Raw genomic sequence first — 22,011 nt, forward strand, 5'->3', positions numbered from 1 at the left:
GAGAGAGAGAGAGAGAGGTGGAGGAGGAAGGAGGTGGATCCTGCAAAAAAGGCAACAGTTTCTCCCCTGAGGAGTCGGCCCTTTCATCTGGCCGCTCACTGGCGCCTTCACAAACCTCTGATTGTCTGTGAAATAACCCCACTTTAATAAGACAGCAGCAGCAACCTCCTGGGAACAGAGTCCTGTTCCACAAGGCTGACATACAAGCTAGTCAAGCCTGCTAGCTACACGTAAAAGTGCTGAAATAAATTATTTTATTTGCTGTTTATTAATCCCTCCCCAGGGATGTTTGAAAAAGAAGTGCCTTTTTCTTTTAAAGCACTTTGTGTACTGAAAAGTGCCTATAAGCTTTCTGGTGTTTTCCCACTCTATTTTAATGTATTATATAGTTGGTTTTTCTTTTTTTTTGTTCTTTTTTTGGCATACCCTTTGGGCATACAAAGCCCAAAGGGTATGCCAAACGCAGTTATTCTCTCCCACAGAAAACAGCGCAGCTGAACTGCTTAAAACACCCTTGTTTGTAGTCTAGGCTTTTCTTCCGTGAATGTGTCAGGAACACACTGGCATAACACCCACCAGGAGCTAGTTTGAGACCCCTCTAAAGAAAGAATGAGCAGCAGCCCTACAGTTTTCCATTTGTATTTACTCTGCAGAGCTGCTTTTCGTGCCTCATCCACGAGTGAAAAACAATAAATGTTGTGTTGTTGCCTGCAAGACTGAACACAAGTGTTTTTATTTACCGCTACTAGCTCCTAAAGACCTGAACACTCAGTGAACTACCTTTTTTGATGATAATGTCTCCAGCAATGGCTTAACGTTACTCTTGGGTTTGATCGCCTTCCCACGGGCCCGGTGTGTGTGTGAAGTTTCATGAAATTGGGTTTGGTAGGTTTTGTAAAATCTTGCTGACAGATAGACAAATGGCACTTTCAGCTCTTGCCCCAGTGGAGGAAGATGTGGTCACAGTTCAAGTAAACTTGAAAGCAGTAATGATGACGCTGCATACGGTTTGTGAGTCCAAACCCTGAAACAAAACAGCTCAAAAATCTGTATGCTATCTGTTATAACTCATTTTTTCTGTTGCTGAACTATCTGACCGGTCTGGGCAGACAGAGCTTTTTGGGCAAGAGCATTTAAAGATGCAAGAGCGAGTATGATAAAAAATAATGAAAAATGTAACTTATTCCCACAGCTCTCCACTGGCCGTCATGGCACTGCTTCCAAAGCCTAGATATAGCGAGTATGCTGAATCAATGTGATACAAAATAGCACATATCATTTAGTGGTAGGACTGTTGAGTGTTAAATATGTGCAAGTAGTTGAGAAATAATAAATAACTGATGCAGGCACGCCTGTGGGAAAAATGATCATAAGATAAGTGGGCCATTCTTTAAGCTAACCACCATCAGGACAGTCAGACAGAGTTTTCAGATAAATGTCTGGAACAAGTGTAAAACATCAAATTCTCAATAGAAAAATCCCACTGAGTTTCTTCACAGACTTTGACAATGAGTTACTTCATGTCTAATTTGCAGAATGAATGGGATCAAATCTTAGGCCAGGAAGACGAACGTGTCGGTCACAGACACGGAGAGAAACACGTGAAAGTCTAATCTAATTTGTGTCCAGTCGCGCCTCACACCCAAGCTGGACTTTGCTAAGGTTTTAGCATCAGTAAATCGGCCATGCAGTTAAGTAACATCCTCAGAAATCTCAATGTGACACGTTTCTATAAATGCCGGACTTACATACCACACAACAGAAATGTCGGATACAGCGGAAAGTCCCAATATAAAGAACATCAAACAAAGCAGAGAGCGAGAGAGATGAAGAAGAAAGGGATCAGTGTTTCATCTCCGGGTATAACTCTCCATAATTATCTGCATAGGGCCCGTGTTTACACATGCACTCTCATGAGGTTAGAGTTAGAGCTAATCCATTACTGAAGCTTAACATGTGATAATGCTGCAGAGCTATTGTTTTTGCAGGCAATGTGGAAAAATTCACTTTAACAAATAAACGGCGGTTAGCAAACAACAGATAAGAGAAAATTCAAGCTTCTGATTCTTCGAAATTAAATAAAACCTGAAAAAAGAAGAAAAACGTGTTTTAACTTCATTTGGGAATTTGCCCCTTTCAGATGACTAACTACCACCTCCTACTAATAATCATAATCGTTATTTGCGCAAATATAACCAAGTAATATGAGTTTTCTATGTTGTCCCTGAAAGCAGCACGTGGTCGCCCATAAACATTTTGGGCTGCTGTGATTGGTCTAAGTTGAGCCGTGTCAACGTGCCGAGTCTACATACTCGCTCTCACACTACAACTTGACAGCTCAACAGTACGCTCGTAGGAGTGAGTTACACCTGGGTAAACTTACTGCTTCGTCTCCGTGGAGTTCACCTGTTTTACGGAGGAGACCCGGAGGAGAGAGATGGCCTCCAAGGAGAGTTTTAACGACTTGGGATGCAGTTCTTCCGAGGAGGACAGCAGCCGTGCGGACTTGACAGAGGAGTCGGGGGAAGAGAAGGCATCTCCCGTGGTGCGTCGGCATCACCCCTTCAGCGTGGAGGCGCTCATGTCCGGGAGAAAGACGCACAGCCGGAGTGGAGAGTCCGCCTGCTTTACACCGAAGGAATGTTCGGTGGCTTTGTCCCCGACGGGGTTAAACTCCTTGTATGTGAGCCGGGAGACGTGCACCCCTCCCGGGGGAAGCCAAAAGAGCTTAACTGCTGCCCCCTCGTCGCCAGTGAAGTCTGAAACATCAGAGTCAGAGGACTGCGCACCGTGGGTTACTACCAGCGCCTTTTCCACACAACCTCGTAAGTTTCTCCTCTCATATTAAACGCCATGAAACTTATTTATAGCTAATTTCATTATTCAGTATCCTGCAGATGTTTTCAGTTTTTTTTCCTAAATACTGGAAAGTAATTCTCTGTAAGCTGTGCTGCAAAGACACATTCTGTTAATTGGTTGTTTACTGAAAAGTAAGGCTAGAGTGTAAATAGTATTATTTATCTGGCTGGGGTTGGTAGGCTGTAGCCAACTACTCAGTTTTTACATTCAAATCAAATTTTGAGATAATCAAATGATTTAATGACCCTTCTTAAATCCTAATTGTTTCTTTTCCCAGGTCACCTCAGTCCTGCCTGCCAGCTGAGGAAACACAAGACCAACAGGAAGCCCCGCACACCCTTCACCACATCCCAGCTCCTCGCTCTGGAGAGGAAATTCAGGCAGAAGCAATACCTGTCCATCGCCGAGCGAGCCGAGTTCTCCTCCTCCTTAACTCTCACAGAGACTCAGGTGAAGATCTGGTTCCAGAATCGCCGAGCCAAAGCCAAGAGGCTCCAGGAGGCCGAGCTGGAGAAACTCAAGATGGCTGCTGATGCCAAGACGGCTGCAGTGGCAGCCGTTGCTGCTGGAGCTTTACACCCTGGCTTTAGGTTACCACTGTCACTGGGTGCCATGTCACTATATGGACAGTCATACTCCTCTGCATATCACCACCACAGACCCATCCTGCCCATTTCCCCTTTAGGAGTGTACGCTGCTCCTTTGGGCTACAGCATGTACCACTTATAAAAATGGAAATATCAGCGACTAAAGGATTCCAAAAAAATGAACACGGAGGAAATGTGCTCAAAAATCTCTATGTATAATGTACAGTTTCAACTGCACAAGAAGTGTTTGTAATAACTTTCTGAGCACTTCAGAATCTGTTTAAAGATCTATTTTCCCAACAGTGAGGATAAGAGAAACTTCCTCTCTTGCCCCTTTTGGACTGCCTGTTTACACGACTTGTCTTTATGAGGAGGGGTGTTACTGTCCAGCTCTTTATAACCTTCAGTTGTTTACTTCTGCAATAATTGAGCAGGGCGAGGACTTGCACTGGGAATCATAATGCAGACTTTCCAATTAAGTCTTACTACTTAACAGATAAAGCACCTGGGGCCTTAAACTCAAGACACTTTGCATGGATGAGTGGGTCTTTCAGCAACTCAGGCAACTTTTTGTCTTTTTAAAAGAATTTTTTCAATCTTTTTGAAATTCAAATTCAGGTTATTTGTGTCTTTTTAGCAGTAAGATTCATCCCTCTAACTGTATGCTATTGTAATTACAGTTTTGTTGATGTTTTCTCTTGTAGCAATAAAAGTATTTTCATTACACCCTAATTTCTTTACGAGACATTTACAGAGCATAGACATATTTATTCTCTTTAAAATGCAATGCTGGAAATGTATGAATTGTGTATTTATGATTATGAGAACATGGTACAAAATTTCTAACCGAGTATGTATTTATATTGTTCTTCTCCCTTTGAAAGGGCCTGCAGTGTGCTATGCAGTTTATATATATATATTTTTTTTCATTTATATGAACCAAACTATTAAAGGCTCACAGACTGTTTCCTTTAAATGACATTCAATTTTATGTCTTAAAAAAAAAGTAGCAAAATTTAAACATGTGCAGCGTTCACTCAACATATCTCAAAAAAATCAAGCGGTATGTAAGTTAAACCAAATAGCTGTGTTGCTCTTCTTCTTCAGCACTTTTCAGCTACAGCTGCTTTCTGTGTGTGTGTGTGTGTTTGTGTGGTTTAATCCCATGTCTGTGTTTCCCATCAGACAGTGGTCAGTTCAAGGCAATGTTTGACAAACCATAAATGACACCCATAAATTATCCAACTTCACAGAGAGTTCCCGTTATGACTGAGCTGTCTCTTACCGCATTTGTCAAACTTTTCTTTCCCGTTATAAAGCTCAGATGGATTTTCAAGAATTATGTGTTGTTTTGACCATGACGGTGCACTGATGACCGATAATGAGGCTTTTAAGTTTCACAACAGTAGCATAAAAACACAAGTTTTGGGAGTTGCGAGTTAAGGATCTGTAGTTGTTGCCTTTCATTTTCCTTTATGTCATATTGATTTTACATTTCTGGAGCTCACCAGAAATAGCTGCAATATTTTTGTTGAAACAATCAATGGTAAACTTTCTGTGTCGTTATGGACGAGGTGTCGAATGTCAAAATTATACTAGCTATATCACTCATTTATGACTTATCTAGCTGAGTAGCTCTCTTATATGTTACGGCTCTTATCCTACTTGGTGCCTTAATAAACTTAATGTGACCGATCACTGCTGAGTTAGGCTTGAATTAGCCACTTTTTACCATTCCCGTCCACCTTAGTGCCATGTTTTATAGAGTGACTGTGATGGTGTGTGGGTCCTCTGCGTTGTTGCAATTGTAAAAGCAGCTTACAACTTCCGTGTGACTTTGATGTAATGAGGAAATCGTTTATAGGCAGTGGTGTTTTTATGAGGTTCCTCTTTAATCAGAACAAGGCTGTGAGGCGAGGCAGACAGTCTAAGGGGAAGTGGCAACCAAAGAAGTAGTTTACACAAGCAAGCAATCAGCTTAATGAAGAGCAGATTGTCAGGAGAGACTCAGAATCACTTGTGAAACGTCATGTTTGTACTAATTGCTGGAGGAGTGTTGCATTTTAGTGGCGGAGAATTCATAATTGCCGGTCCTTTAGTTTGGAAGGTTGTCATTAGGACTGGCGATTGCTTTTCATCTTTTTTAGTTGATGTTCATCTGACAATGATTGGGCATATTTGCGGTTTTGTTTGTTACTTAAAGACAACATGTGATTAAGAGAGTCTCTGGTTCCAGGTCTTGTGCGTGTCTCCTGCCTCCTCTGGTGGCTGTTTGTAACACAGCAGCATGGGGAAAAAACTAAGTATAAGAAGGTCACATTGCAACCTAAATATGCATAAAGTACAGTTTTATACAGCAAACTGCAACACCACATGAAAATACAGTCACCAAGTTGGGAAGTATTACCAGTGACATGTTTAGAGACTATACTGAACAAGCATTGAATGTCCATGGAGAATCATTTGCTGTACTTCTCTGAAAACAAGGTTTTGGAATATCTAATTCACTTATAAAATAACTGCATAAATATACACACTTACAGGTACAGGTGATTGCTTTTTTAATGAATCAAGGAACAGTAAAACTTTTGTGGTGGCCCACAGCTTTTGGACTCCTTTCCTTAGGGATGTAGAGATGTGGAATTAAAAAAAACCCAAAACTCTAGTACGGTGCTGTTTTCAGTTCATTAGATCACCCAAGTTTGCTCAATCTGTATAATTCTGCTTCATCACATGTATTCTTTGCCTTTAAGGTAAGCTGGGGACACCAACAGTTAACGTGTCAGGACAAACTGAACACAACAACCTATAATGCTTGGTGGGGTAGAAAAATGTTTTCTAAGAATAAGCCAGAAAGACTGGAACCAGCAGCTCACAGCTGGACAAACTGCCCTGCATGTTTGAGACATGTAAATGTGCTTTTCACAGGATTCATAATAATTGCAAAGCAATAATAATATTAAAAAAACAGCATTGAAGATTCTCACTTCGCAATGGTGTATTCTCTTTTGTGCAAATACTATTAAAGCCATAGGCAGTGACGCCCACAAACAACGAGAAAGGCTCGGTGAGCTTCCATGTAGAGACAAGGACACATGCACGAGAATTCTGTTATTAGTGTGTGTCCATGTGATGTGTGATTGGTGTTTGGAGGTATCCCTCGAGAGCAATGCAAAAGCAGATGCAGGGATATTCCCTGCAGCAGCCTAGCGGAAGAGGAGGGTGGCCAAGGCTTCTAAAAATCACACTGGACAGGCACACACATATGCCTGTTCCACGGGATCCCATATTTTAAGTCTTTGTTTAACCATCACATAAGTGCAAACACACACAGTGGAAAACAAACAGTTATATTTGAACAGAAAATACAATAATCACTGAGAACTTTACTGTAACATGCATCACTCCATGAATCATGGATTTATTTGTGCATGCTGGCATTAATTGGCTTAAACCAGTGTGTTTGTGTCATTATGAATCCAGCTGTGGAAACCTACAAGTTTCAGGCCTGTAGCATTTCTGCAGTATTTGCAGCATTCCCAGATTGGCTCAACCCAGTTCCTAAACGAATTGGCTTAATGCTTTTTGACTCTTGAAGCTGTTCCATATACAGCATGACGACTTCAATTGCGGTAGGAACTTTACATGAAATGAAACACTTGCACTCATCAGGCAGCTTGTTTTTCTCTGTTCGTGTCCCATTTCACACACATACACAGTTGCCATTTTCACGATGAATAGTCACTATGGAAATTTTATGAAATAACTTAGTCAACATTGTTTACACATACAGCAATAAGAGTGACACTCTAATGAGTCTTATAAACTAAAAGGATCTGCAGGTCCACAGTGTATTTTATGCTTCTCAGTCATAGTCATGCTTAAATGCATCTCTCTGCTACTGTAAAATCAAGCCTCAAAGAGGCTTCTGAAAGCACGGCTAAAAGGCGATTTTTACCGCTTGCACTGTGTCTTTCATGTCATGAATAACCTGCTAATGCAAATGTTATACTTGCTTATCTGAAACCACAACGGCATCTTAAGTTTTCACTCGTGCTCTCGATGCAGCACTTGGAAAAGAATATGAGAGACCGATGCTGATTTAGGTTTGATTGCCGGGAAATGGAGATCCTCATGCAAATGCTGAGCAGCTGTGGTAAAGTGGTTCGGATTTACTCAAGAGAAAACAAAGCTTAGCTGATTAGTGGTATTACTTCTGAAATTCACAAATAAACACACTGAGCATGTTTACAGAATGTGTTCCAGGGATTCTTTGATAACAGTTGTGATGCTATTTTAATAAAATTGTATTTTGATGCAGTAGACTGAAGGATCGAAACTAGGCTGGGTTTAAAGTATTACTAGATATGCAATAAAACAATAACAGTGTAGTGCTGCAAATAAAGATACTCCTATCAGTGACAGGGGAGGTAACATAAATGAGCAACTCCCGATTTTATGAATGAAATCAAAAATATTGTAACAGATTGTCTGTTAATTTAGATGGATGTAAGCCTGAAAACCTTTCTCACGATTAAATCATTTTAGCTCAATAAGAGAAGGAAGGCCTCAAATTTCAGTTCTACAGCCCACACAAATGTCGCCTGCTTATTCACCTCATTAGCAAAAGCAGAGACGAGTTGAATGGAGGAGAAGTTGATGAGACTTTCAAGGATGGTGAAGAACCTGTTCCACCTTATATCCAGCAGGTGTCACTACAACAATAATTTTCATCAGAAGTAGCCCCACTGTGCCACCAAAAAAATACAAAATACAAAATCCTCCAAAGCCTTTCCAAAATCACGCTGCTTTAAATTGCTATTAAAATAGTAGCAATTAAAATTTATTTGTCAGTGGTCTAAAATAAAAAAAAGGTTGGTATTTTTTTCTATCACATAAACTGCTGATAATTGGAGTCTTTTAGGTAGAGGAGAATGTGTCTAAATGGAGCATTTAAGGGGGGAGGGGGATGTTTTTTTGGAAAATGCAGATGATGCTGCACAACGAGAAGAAAACACGCTATATTTCTGGTATTGCTCCACCACCTGTTTGCATCTAAGTGCTGGGTGTGTGTATGTTCACGGCAGAAGGAAGCCTTGAGCTTAAGTGTATGTGGACAAAGAGAAAGAGTCTGAGCACTCTACCTGTGCCATGTCCCTTCAATTAATTATAACTAGCTGAGTTGTCACGGGCGTTTTGCTTCATGTGCTACCACAATTACTCAGAGACACAAGCCCATGCACCCAAGCCTGGCATCACCGTAGCACCTTTCCAGCTTACAAATTAATGTCACAGTGAGAAAGACTGACATTATAGCTCTCGGCCTCTCTCATTTTTTCTTCCACCTTATGCACACTAACCAAACACACATACAACACACACACTCTCCCTGTCTCACACAGTCACACACACATAGTTGTTATTGCTCCCGTTGCCTCATCTTCTCTTCTCTTGCCTCGCTCCCTGTCACAGACCCGATATGAACACGAGGTGATAAGCTTTTGGCAGACATGTTTCATGCGGTATCTGTATTTTCCAGAACACAGACACAGAATAATGGCAATACTCCAGGCAAAGAAAAATATATGATTTGTTTAATTTAAACAAATTTTTAATTACAAAGTGTCACCTGATTTTTAATATATTCTTCAGAATACAATAGTGGTTTTCTAAAATGAGAGTACTTAGCTTAGTATGGGGGAGGCTCATTGCTTTGTCATGTTTGTACACAACAATGATGCTTTATGGACTGAGCTGGTGGCTTGGTTGAAATTACTGCTTTGCAGTAGCTAGCTTCATATACCTTGTAGAAAAACCTAGTTTCTATACATATAAATCATCTTATACATACAATTTTAAGTTTCAGCGTTAAGTCCAGGGCATTTAATAGCAAGATTTGATTGATTTTTTTCCTACCTTTACACATTTGTAGCTAGAATAAAGGAGCTTTAAAAGATGCGATGATAAACAATGTGCTGCTATAAGTTACCATAAATGACCAATTACCATTTACTAACTGCCTTGAAAGTAAACAAGGGGGGGAACAAAGTCTGGATTTTCTGTATCCATACGCTTTATCTAAAAGATATTGTCTGTCAGTGATAACATGTGGTCCAAAGGCTTTCCTAGGCTTGTGTTCACTCATGCAAGTAAATGCCACAAATATAATATGGGTCACCATGGGTCTTTTTAATTCAGTAAATGCTTGCATACATGCTCAGCGGTTTGTTTACATGCTACTATAACACGTAATGGTGGCTGTATAGTGTGGTGACTTTAATGCAAAGACTTCCCCAACACATCCACCCTGACAGTGCTGTTGATCATCTATGTGCAATATCTCGGTCTTTAAATGTTCTGTGCAATATTTTTGGCTTGTGCATGTTAGGATGCCTGGGTCGTTGACCCAGGGTTTTTTGAGTTTATTATATTATTTATAATTTATAGTCTTTGGGTTTTTGTTAGAGTCATGTCTTATGGTTTGTCTCTGTGTAATCCTTAGTTGCTGTCTCCCCTGTCCGTTATATCCCTGTGTCCAGTCAGTGTCTGTGTCTGCCCTGGTCCCACGTCTCTGTTCCCTCTGTTGTAGTGCCTGCATGTGAGTCTGTGTCTTTGTTCAGTCTGTGTTATGTGTTTCCTGTTTTACTTTGAAGGTCTCTGTCTTATCTCAGTGTGTTCAGGTTACGCTTCCTTGTCTCGTCAGTTCTGATTTGCCCCAGCTGTGTTTCCCTCCTGTTGTCCATTCCCTGATTGCTCCCTCTATGTATTTAAGCCCTGTGTTTCAGTTTGTCATTGTTGTGCTCTACTCTTATCTACACTCATGTATGCTGTGTGTTTTGGTTTTCCCCTGCCTATGTTAATGTTTGTACTTTGGAAGTTTGTTATTGCACACAGCCGTCACATAACAGTGCAATTATTTAGGTCCCAGTCTGTTTCAATGTTTCCTACACATACACAATGTTCCACTCACATATGTATACATATACACTGTTTTTTATTTTATTCTATTTATTTAATTATTTATTTATTTTTTTCCGCCTTCGTTGTACATTGGTTTCTCTTCTTCTTACTTTAGCACCTTTGTGGTCCAGTTACCCAATTTCGCTGTGCAAGAAACTGCACAATGACAATAAAAAGCTCTAAGACTAAGTCTAAGTCTAAGACTTGATCTCTATTTACATATCTCTAAAAATAGATTTTAATTGGCCCATAAGAACAGACCTACACCTTGATTAAAAAACTATCCACCTATTCATCTTCTTTCACTTATTTAATTTAGGGTCATGGAGGGACTGGAGCTGACATTGGGCAAAAGGGATGGTACAAGGGCTAACACACAGAGACACATAATTTATGATCACATTAACACCAACAGCCAACTTAGACTAATCAATTAAACTAATCCAGCGCATGCCCTTAGGCTGCTGAAGAAAGTAGGACCCACACAACAAACAGATGTTGAATGATCTCAAAGCACTAAAAGCAGGGCCAGCGGCATCTCCCATCAGTTTATCCATGATGTACAACAACATGAAAAAGCTCAAGCCATTGTTACCAAGACATGGACACACCCATAATTAATGACAGACACTACAGATTCGACTGGGATGCTTATGCATCACAGTGAAGTCTGCTTCCAAAGACAAAAGCCAAATGCATCCCACAAGATGGCAACAATTTAAAGGATAGATGCAAATGGCCAAGAAATGTTATGACGCAAAGCTATTTTACACGCAAAAAGAGAGACTGCCTTCCAGGGGTGTAATTTCCAGGGGGGCTAGGATGGTTATGACCCCCCCCCCAATAATCCGACCCAACCAATATAACCTCCCCAATAAAATTATGAATTGACTTGCGTAAATAGGCTGTTGATTTTTTTTTTACTCATTTCAGTTATTACCAGCAAAATAATTGCATGTTTAATCATCTGGGAATTTACCCAGATTTATTTTTTCATTTAGAGAGAGATCTTGTTCAATGTTCAGCACAAAGTTACACTGATGCTGCCTTCACTTTGGTAAGTTTTAAGTTTTTCACAATAAAAGCAGTGCTTGCCCTGCTTGCTCTAATACAATACCACTGATGTATACTATAATAATTAAAAAAAGACTACTGAAAATGTATGGATACAATTTCAAATGCTGTTAATTTATCCTAAATTAGTCCATCACTGACTTTGTCTTTATGTGTGTTTAAGATTTCATAGCTAAAACCCACTCATTATAAAATGCACTTTAATTATGAATGTCGTGACAACTATCATTTAAACAAACAAACAAGCAAGCAAACAAAAAAATCACAATTCTACTTTGATGTATGACACCTTATGTATTACAGGGGTCTTTCCATTTGTATTTTTTAGATTGTACCCCCAGTTTTTCAGCCACAACCCCCCCAACCCCCCCCCCCCCCCCCCCCAAAAAAAAACAAACAAACAAAAAAAAACATATGCTAAGGCAGTGTTGTAATATTCAAATTGGTCTAATAAAATGAACAATACAAAACAAAAAGTTTTAAGATTGCTTAAACCACTTTACAAATATTGACCCTGTCAAACCTTTCCTTAAAAAACAAATAAATAAAAAACCCTCATAGATTTGACTGCAGCTGTGATGTTGTATGACCTTTTAATAGTCAATTAAACACGTTCCATGGGGCCAGCTTTGAATCAAGTTTGCAGCCATGTGATTTGCAGGCTGTCGAAACCATATGATGTGTGAGAACATTGCTTTGGGATAAAAGCTATTTATAGATTCTCATGTATAACTTCATGGGCTTTTTTATTGCTTGTTTGCTCATTAGGAAGAATTATGCACATGTATCTGCACCAGTTATAAGGGATGGGATGGGATCGGTGTGTGTGTGTGTGTGTATGTGGAGTAGTAGGGAAGAGGGGGCATGGATGACTGTTACATATCTGCATGAATTTGAGTGTTAGGAGCACACAAGCGATCACAGATGATTGGGCTGTACATCACATGTGTGAGATATGGATGGATGTAATGATCTCTACATGTTGGTCTAACGTGTAGCAGATGTTTTAAAGATTACAGGATGAATGCTTTAGTAACCAATTCATTTAGTAAACTGATTAGCTACTGTGTACCATTAGAACAGCTTTAGTGCCCATTGGCAGGGATTGGCAGTGATTCTGCCACTCTCTCATATTCTACTGGTGTCCTGCTAGGTTGAGATACGTCCACCGCAAAGGCCACAGAATATGATTCAGTTTAAAACCATTCATCCTGGAAGTGACCACACTTTTGAATGATTTATCATCACCCTTCCCTTTAAAGTAGACATAAAACACTATATGAATAAAGGCTAATTTACACCATGGAGTCCTATACTGAAAAACTGTCATAGATATAACACTATGACGATGATTTAAGATAAAACATATTTTAAGTTTATAGAACATGTTTTGTACTTGTGCCAGAACAGACATCACCAGATTGATTGGATGGTTGCTGCTAATAGACTAAATTATAGTAGCTAACTAGTGATAAAAACGGTAACTCAGTGGAGGGAAATTAAAAGAAAACAAATAAAAATAAGTGCTTGTGTAGCACCTGTGGCTGCAGCAATGTTAAAAACCAAGAATATGCTGTCCACTTTCACTCTGTCTCTTAAGTAGCACAGTAAGTGGTTTGTTGGCTAGCTAAACGGAAATGGGAAAATCCCCTTATAAGCCTTAATGTTAGGATTGATTGAGCACTTCATCAAGCAAGGACTGTGTGCAGGAGAGCCTGTATGAGTCAGGTGCAGCTGTGGTTCACCGGACTGACAAGCTGGAGTCAGACACTCTGATTTTTCCTCGTCCAACTGGATGTACCAAGCAGCTCAATCAGCCAATGTTAGCAAGATGTGATCAGCACTATTATATGCAGTAATACAGACTTTCTTTTCCCCAAAACACCCAAACAGTTTTGGGTGGTACTTCTATTGCCAGGTGTACGTTACATTACATATTTGAGCTAAAAAAAACAACTTACCGTTGCAACGTGTGCTTTGTATTTTCAATGTGGGAAAATACTATAGATGCGTAAAGAGCTGTACGGGGTGAAATGAACCTAAATTCTCAGTTTTCTCATCAGTTGATTGGTTTTCCTCATGTCTGACTCCAGCTTGTCAGTCCAGTGACATGGACCTGTGCACCTGTATCAAACAGGTCAAACCCTCATATTACGCCTAAAAGGTGGATTTTCCCATTTGAGTTCAGGTGGCCAACAGTGAGAAACCTAACCACTTAAGAGACAATTTAATTTGTTTTCATGTTTTCCCTTGAGTTATTGGTTTTATTACTAGTTAACTAAGAAAAAAGAAGAAAGTCTATTAGCAGTAACCAAACTACCAACTCAGTGACGTCACGCTGTGTACTGACACAACATGGCGCTAAACTTGCTCTAAAAACATTCCTAAATCCACTTAGAGAGAATTAAAACTATGGCCGTTTTTTAATTTTAATTTTTTAACAGCAGGGCTAAATGATGTAAAATTAGCCTTTATTTGTGTAACATTCAGATCCATTTTGAGGTGACCATCATGTTTGCAGTCACAGCTGTTTTTTGAACTTGCATAGTGCTGCAGGATTTTCTTTGCTTTTAAAATTATTTATTTATTTATTTCACCAGTGTATACGATGTCTGAGTGATGTACCAAATTGAACTGGGTGTCCAGAGTGTACAATACTATCCATTTTCTTCTGCTTATCCAATTCAAGGTCATGGTGGGGCTGGAGACTATTGCAGCTGTCATAGAGCAAGAGGTGGGGCACACTCTGAGTTACACACACAGCCTTACATGTAAAGAGATGATGGTCTATGACAAATGTATTATTATTATTATTTTTTTTTTATCCCTGGCTACATGAATAAAAGTTGGCCTTTCTGGCTGTTTGCAATTCAACATCTAATTTATTGACGTTCTTTTGTACCAATAAATCACTCTCCTGCTTTCAGTTTCCACCTGTTCATGAGAATATGTGTTTCTAGGGCTCAAGGTACTAATGTTAGGTGTTCTACTTTCCTCACCAGCTAGTTGCTTTCTTTGTTTATTGCCCTCGGTGACAGAAATCGTGAACAGGTGTATATCAGAACTTTATTTGCTGTTGCTGCTAAAACATAAAAAAAATATTGATAATAAGAAACCTTCTGCAACTGCGGCAATCTCTTAAAAGAAGCTAAAAAATTCTGGAGAGCTGATGAATTTGCATATTTGGCTAAAATCTTGAGCAGCAACCTTGAGTAGTCATTAGATCAATATGTAGTCCATTAATGGAGATATATGGCGCAGAATGTACTGTAATATCTGGACTATACATGAGGAAAAACACAGTCAGACCACACAGTACATAGTATGCGGATCAGATTTTATGTCCAGCTGTGTGTAAAATCACTTGTGGGATTTCATTATCCCCATTTCAGCTCGTGGGGTCAGCTGCCCCTTCTATGGATGCATGTATATGACTCATAGGAAGTAGGGAAGACCTCCCACATTGCAGTCTGCAGCGGGAGGGTTGAGCTGTCAGTCATCATCCCACACGTTCATCTCTAAGAGTCAGCAGAACTCGCCACTGCTGCGTCACATTAAAGGCATGATGACCTGAGGGTGGTGGTTGCCTACTTTGTCAGTCTGACAAAGCTCGTTTGGCCCTTTTCATACCGTTGCAAGGGCAATTTGCTGTGTGTGACCTTTCAAAGGGCAATGTAACATGACAAGAGCTGTTAACATCGGAAAAACCCCCAAGGGGTTTCTGAAGATATGGGCCATTCTTACAGTTTTAGAGTTTATCTATTTGTCATCTATAAAATGGACTTCCCCTTTGTTTTCTGTGCTTTTCGTGTGCCTCTGAGGTCCACAAGGTTTTATGCGGACCAGCCAATCTCTCCTTTCCTGAACAAATGGTGTAATTTCATGGTTTCACTTTCAGAGGAATTGGAGGCAGGATGATACCAGAGAAAACTGTCAGTACAAATCTTGAGGTGGGACCCGGCCTTTATATCTGATATAGCGCCTAATCCTTTCCTACACAAGCCACGCGGTGCAAGCTGAAACAAACAAACGAATGCTTAAACTGTGCATACAGACAATAAACACACAAATGTATAAGTTCTGACTTTCAGAAAGAATTCATAGCTGAAAGTTTGAACACAACATATTCTAACAGACATTAGAGAGATTTCAGTGCAAATACTTTACATTACATAGAGAATCATATGAAATGATATTACCACAGTTATATCTTTATGCTAATCCTTTTTTATAAATAGGTTGTCTCACTGAGATCGAGGTCTCTTTTATAAAAGCAAATTGAAACTTTATTCAAAAGAAATGACTTGCATTCTTTCTGAATGTCATCACTCAAATTCTCATTTCTTGCTGGTATCACTAATAGATGACTCAGAGTCCTGCATAACTCACAAAAGCGAAACCCAAGTTTTGTTTCTTCGGTTTCAAAATTCTCCAGAGTTTTCTGATTTGGCATCCAGTCCTCCACCACTTCCTCCTCTACACTTCACATTACACCTGTTTCCTTATAAGGAGAAAATGTGGCAAGATAGTAGCCTGTAAATTACAGATAGCGAGCGTAACCCTATTTATTTAGACTGATTTTGATCAGTTGGGAACCCAGTGGTAAAAATCCCACTTATTTAGTGTGCAAGGTATAAACATGTCAACACACGTATTAGTGATCGGGGTGTGGTAAGGCTATGTTTGCATTACTACATTCACTTCCATGTAACTGCCAGGAAACAGTATAATTTTAGACTCTACAAAAGACACGCACAATAATTTGCAAAGCACCTGTAAAGTGATTATATTTAGTGACACTAATGAGTCATATCACTGCAAAGACTTCACTCACATGTAATGTGATTACAGTAATGTGTTACAAACGCATCGCTCCCATCCCCATCTGCATCTGCATCTGTGTGTGTGTGTGTGTGTGTGTGTGTGTGTGTGTGTATTATACACCTTCCAATAGTTAAAATGACACATTACCAGTTATCTGTAAACTATGGATGGATATATGGACTCTCTGACATGTAAATGCTGCATATATCCACAGATCTTGAGCTACACTGATAATCTGTCAAGGTTTTGTGCTTTATTATGTATCTTTCTTTCTAAATGTGGAAAAAACAAATGCTGTAATAGAAGATGGACCCAGACGATTTTCAAATTTACCTTAATTGCAGAACATTGTTATAGAGTGCTAGCCAAGACCATTAAAAATGTCTCTTGTCACCACTGGGTTACAGAAATATTACCATATAAGGTAGATGCACAGAAGTAAAGAAAGCATAAAGCTATCCTTTTGCTACATTTTCCCCCATCAGACAGTAGGAGAAAACCCAGTTTAAAATAGCTGGTATCAATAAATTATTATACGTTCAATATTAAAGAAGAGTGAAATCTTATCTGGCACAATCTGTTGCTCTTTGTGTACAAGTGTGTGTGCATTAATACTGATGTTCTATCTATAAATGCATGCTTCTCTGTCTTCAGTTATGAATACAAGGGCGCCCACTTTCAATCCATTTTGTATGGAGATCTAGCACGTATGTTTGCGTGTGCATGTGTGTGGCATCAGCTTAAGTATCGCTGCTCCTAAATAGAGGATGTCAGTGAAACGGGTAGCCTCTGGGTTTTAGCTTCCACTCTACACGCTGGGAACGTTGTTCTATTCTAGGAACTTGCCTAAAAACAGAGAGGAACACAGTTGTGGCATTTTCTGACACTCCTATCTCTGGTGCAGCTGCTGTTTAGTTCTGGCCTTGGAGGGCAGGAGGGAGCGAAAGAGAGAAAGGAAGAGAGAGACAAAGGACGAAAAAGGCTGACAGGAGAAATTTACCCTGAAGGTATTTATTCAGCCAGAAAGCCACACAGTTACATAACCAATTGGCTAGCTGGGCAGTCAATCAGCCAGCCAGTTAGTTATCCATCAGTCTAAAAAGGAAACTGGCCCAGTAAACACCTATACCGCCAGCTAGAGACAAACTGAGCTGAGATGTTGAAAGACGATAGGCTTCGGACTTTGACTGTGACAGGTGTGTGCCTCACTTTCATACGGCACCCTCATCAGACAATGCTAATAGAAAGTGGCAAGACTGGAGGTGTGAAACAGGAGGCAGAGTGGCTGAAGGGAACAAGTCTTACCTTTATGAGGTAAATGGAAAAAAGGCCGGCACAGGGGCCTATATATAAGAAACAGGTATTCATATTTTGTGTCATGATTTGAGGTTATGTATTTGATTTTGGCGTGTATGTGTGCTTGCAAGTGTTGCCATCTTACCATCTGTATATTGTATTTTTAGACATAAGTGAGCTTATGAATGTAGAGTTATGGAAAAAAGACTTTTTACAGGACTGTGTGCAGGGCTTGATTAACAACAAAATAACAAAATAACGCAATCTTCCCAGGAGTGGACATCCCACGGTCAGGCCATGCAATGCTCACAGAAGCAGCAAAAAATGAAAGAGGTACATGGCCGACTCTACATTCCTCAGCATGATAAAAGTAATGTTCATGACAACACAATTAGAAAATGACTGTAAAATAAGTGTAAGTTTACAAAAAAACTGTAATAACTGGTTTCAAAAGTTGTATCTGAACAAACCAAATGACTTCTGGAACAATATCGTTTGGACAGCACCACATTTGGAGGAGCACAGAATTTCAACACAACTATCTCACACCAAGCACAACACTGAGAGATCATTTAGGCTTGTTTTGCAGCCAGGTGATCTCGGCACCTTGCGTTTATTGAGTTGATCATGAACTCCTCAACATGCCAAAGTATCTTAGAGTCAACTGTGATGCTATCTATCCAGCAGCTAAAGCTTGGCTGAAATTCAGTCACGCAACAGCACAATGATCCTAAGCACTGCAACAAATCGAATCAGAATGGCTGAAAAAGAAATGAACGAAGGTTTTGCAAGTTCAGACCTTAAATTCTGGACATTGTTTTCACTTCATCACTTAAATCACTTTGAGCATATTTGCACTGCACAAGACATAATGTGGATTGCACAACACTGGTCACTATATTCTTCATTTCCAGTTAATACTTGTACAGCTGCTGTTATTGTGTATATATTTATTTATTTATATTTCTTCATACATTCTTATATAGTTCTATACTGTGTATTGTGTATTTTGTTGTACAGTTATTTTATTTTCAACTTTAATTTATATATTTTATCTTATTCTTTCCCAGTTAAATTTACCCTTCATTCTAATTTGTGTGTACAGTTATTTCATTTTTAACCTTAATTTATATTTTATTCCTTCTTAGTTAAATTTACCCTTTTTAATTTTTCATATTTATTTCCTATCTTATAAATAGCCTTTTCCTTTTTTTTTTTTTTTAGGTCAGGTTGAGCAGTTGTCTAAGCATTTCACTGCATATCGTACTGTGTATGACTGTGTACGTGACAAATAAAATTTGAATTTGAATTTGATTGAAATGCTCTTTAACAGAGTTGTGCATGAATGAATAAAGTCAAACCTCAATGAATTGAAGCAACACTGTAAATAAGAGTGGGCCAAAAGTCCTCCACAGCAGTAGCGGTTTTTGGTACGGGCGACATGGGCGGTTGCCCGGGGCGGCATCGTGGTGGGGGGCAGCATCACGGGCATCGGCAAAAAAATAAATAAAATAAAATAGAAATTGCTCATATTCATGCTGCCCCGACGTCATGCCAGCTCATATTGGGAATGGTATAAGCACCGATCGGTTCTCTAGAGGGTGTGTTCGCCCAGTGCGCCAAACAGGCTAGGACCCCACTGCTCCACAGCATTGTGAGAGCCCGATAAAGCCACAAAAAAATCATTACACTTGAAGTTATTGCTGCTAAAGGTGGTTCTACAAGCTACTGAATCACGAGGTAAACTTAGTTTTTCACAGGACTGTAACCGAACACATAACACATACAAACAACCAACAGAAAGAAAATATTGCTGATATTGGTCCAGTTACATTCTTTAACTAAGTTCTTTAACTATCGTGGTTTACGCCAGCAACAGTATGTCTGAAGTCTGAAGCAACAGTAGGTGCACCGAGGTCTACAACACACAGCTGTTCTGACTTTGACAGATGTGGTATGGGTGGGTACCATGTCATTAAGCCCCCCTGGTTAAAATCAAATGTCATATTCCTTGCCGCACAGGAGACAGTGAGCTTCCAGTATTGATGTTTTTTACAGAAATGATTAATAATTTTCACCGCTGATTGAAGATCTAACTTTTAGAACTTTGGTTTATTCAGAGTTTGTTTCAACGTCATCTTTGCCACCAAACAGCAAGAGTACAGTGATGTGTGTTTCCTTGGGGTTACTGATCGTGAATTTTGAGTTACTCTAGGTGGTGCTGTATGACTTTGCTGATCATAAACACTTCCTTATTTCATCTTAAGTGTTTTAAAAACTGCAAGAAAGATAAAACCCATCACTTGCTCTTTCTACTTGACATTCCATGCTTAGAGCGACTCATATAAGGCTTTTATTTAATTGGTTTACTGAATGCGGAATCACACTGCTGTGTTATTGCACTTGGCAATATAAAGTAGCAGAGACCATGTTTATTTAAATAAAAGGGATGATTACTTTTATCATCTAGTCTTTATTCTCTGCCATCTGTTTTCTCCCCCGACTCCTGCATCCTTCTGGAGTCAATTCGAGGAGCGGAAAGATCTAACACACAAACTAATCAAGAATTAGAAACGACTGCCATGCGAAACAAAACTTGAATCAATGCTATTTAAGTAAGCTCCACAAACCAAACAAAAAAGTTTTTAAGAGCTGCAAACATTAATATATTGAGTATTTGTTTGATGTATGCGATTGTGGAATCATTTCAACTAACATTAAGTTTTATTCATAAGGTAATTATGGGAACCACTGCAAGGACTTAGAAATATACCAATCATGTGTATAGAAAGGAATGCACACACACACACACACACACACACACGGGTTTACAGAGCAAATTACACCGACCCAGTCCAGTGAAGAGAAAAATAATCTGCTGTATTCTCATAAATATCTCAAGAGTAAGCCATATGCATATCTCAATTTAATTTGCATATTACCCCATCAGGCTGTAAACACACAGTCTTGTATTTTTCTCCTTCTATCTCTTCCTTCTCATAAAAACCCTCTCAAACTGACAGAATATGCAGCATAATCTGGATTGCTGCAGATGAAAGGTCTGTGTGAGGCTGAATGTGTGGGATTCTGAGACGCGTAGTTATGCACACTTCCAGGATTTCTCAGGGGTTGTGGCAGGTACATGACAGAGGCTGCTGACACAGCATCCCGCCTCTCTGCTGTGGCTTACAGATTAGGCCAACCTACAGGAATACAAGTGATGTGTGAAGAATATATATTTATATATTTTTAATCTAAGGTCACTGTGAATGGTTTACAGCAAGGACATTGACACACCTAAGGACAATATGAGGGTTTGTGAAATGGAATTAGAATTTACAGACGTGGGTGAAGAATATTAGTCTATTATTATAAATATGCACTTATTAAGACTTTAGTTTGGCGGTTTTATGTGACAAATAAAGAACCTTGAACCTTGAACCTTTTATATACTTACTCTGACACCATAGTCAAATCCTGAGAACACACTGGATAATGACTTTTAAAGTCAGCACTAGTAGTTATTCTGACCTTTTATTTAACCAATTTAACCATTTAACTACTAACCAACACAGTCAGTATTAAATTGCATTGTAGGCACTTACATACTTACATATCATTTATTTAGCTGACTCTATGAAAACAGCCAAAAATAACACAGTTTGATAAAATAATTTTTTGCACCAACAAGGTGATTTCAATGACCTAACTAAAAACTTACCTCAGCACTGTGTGCTTCATTCATTTTACACTTGTACAAGTGGAGGAGAAAGAGAAATGGCGGGCCTAAAACACTGTCTACAATAGTATCTGAAAGCCATGTCCTTAAGAAATGGGGGGGGGGGGGGGGGGGGGGGGGGGGGATCCTTTAGTTGAACCATCTACTGTTCACTGAACCCTCCTCAGACATGGTCTCAGTAGAAGGGTGGGCGTCAAGACCAGAGACAGGGAGAAAAGTTCTGCTGCCAATTTTATCTGAATATTTTGACTGATAACATCCCAAGATTTACGTATCTGTCATACTGACTGCATATTCTGACTCTTAATACTTATTTTGTTATTGTTGTTTCATTCTGTTGCGACTGTTTGACATTTATTTATGCTGGAGAAAATGGGGGATATAAAAAGTGTTGAAAATAGAGGTACAGTGTGTGGTGTGTAAGTTTCCAAGGCAACTGGTAAGGTGAAAAAAATCACAGATTAACTTAACGGATCTATGGAAATAAAAGCAACATAATTAACTTAATAGCCACAGACACACTTATATTAGTCCTGCTATTTGAAGTTATTCCACCTTTTATATACACCATCAGGTATAACATTATAATCACCTACCTAATATTGTGTTAGTCCCTCTTTTGCTGACGAAATACCCACGATTCATGGAGGCATGAACTCCACTGGACCCCTG

The 22,011-nt window shown here is 39.4% G+C and overlaps 1 protein-coding gene across 1 annotated transcript; it reads left to right on the forward strand.

Annotated features, from left to right (window-relative positions):
- The first annotated feature begins 2,308 nt into the window (after positions 1-2,308).
- msx2b (muscle segment homeobox 2b) lies at positions 2,309-4,422 on the forward strand. Its single transcript, XM_026182191.2, has 2 exons — positions 2,309-2,825; positions 3,137-4,422. The coding sequence occupies exons 1-2, from the start codon at positions 2,438-2,440 to the stop codon at positions 3,586-3,588; spliced, it is 840 nt and encodes a 279-aa protein (XP_026037976.1). The 5' UTR covers positions 2,309-2,437; the 3' UTR covers positions 3,589-4,422.
- Positions 4,423-22,011: the final 17,589 nt, after the last annotated feature.

This window comes from Astatotilapia calliptera, chromosome 10, assembly GCF_964374335.1.
Source record: "Astatotilapia calliptera chromosome 10, fAstCal68.1, whole genome shotgun sequence".
NCBI lineage: Eukaryota > Metazoa > Chordata > Actinopteri > Cichliformes > Cichlidae > Astatotilapia > Astatotilapia calliptera.

What these genes read in the sequence shown, in the direction of transcription:
- msx2b (XM_026182191.2), top strand. Translation starts at nt 2,438, where the DNA reads ATGGCCTCCAAGGAGAGTTTTAACGACTTGGGATGCAGTTCTTCCGAG. An exon ending in CGCCTTTTCCACACAACCTC is followed by an intron (nt 2,826 to 3,136) that starts GTAAGTTTCTCC and finishes TTCTTTTCCCAG; the next exon opens with GTCACCTCAGTCCTGCCTGC.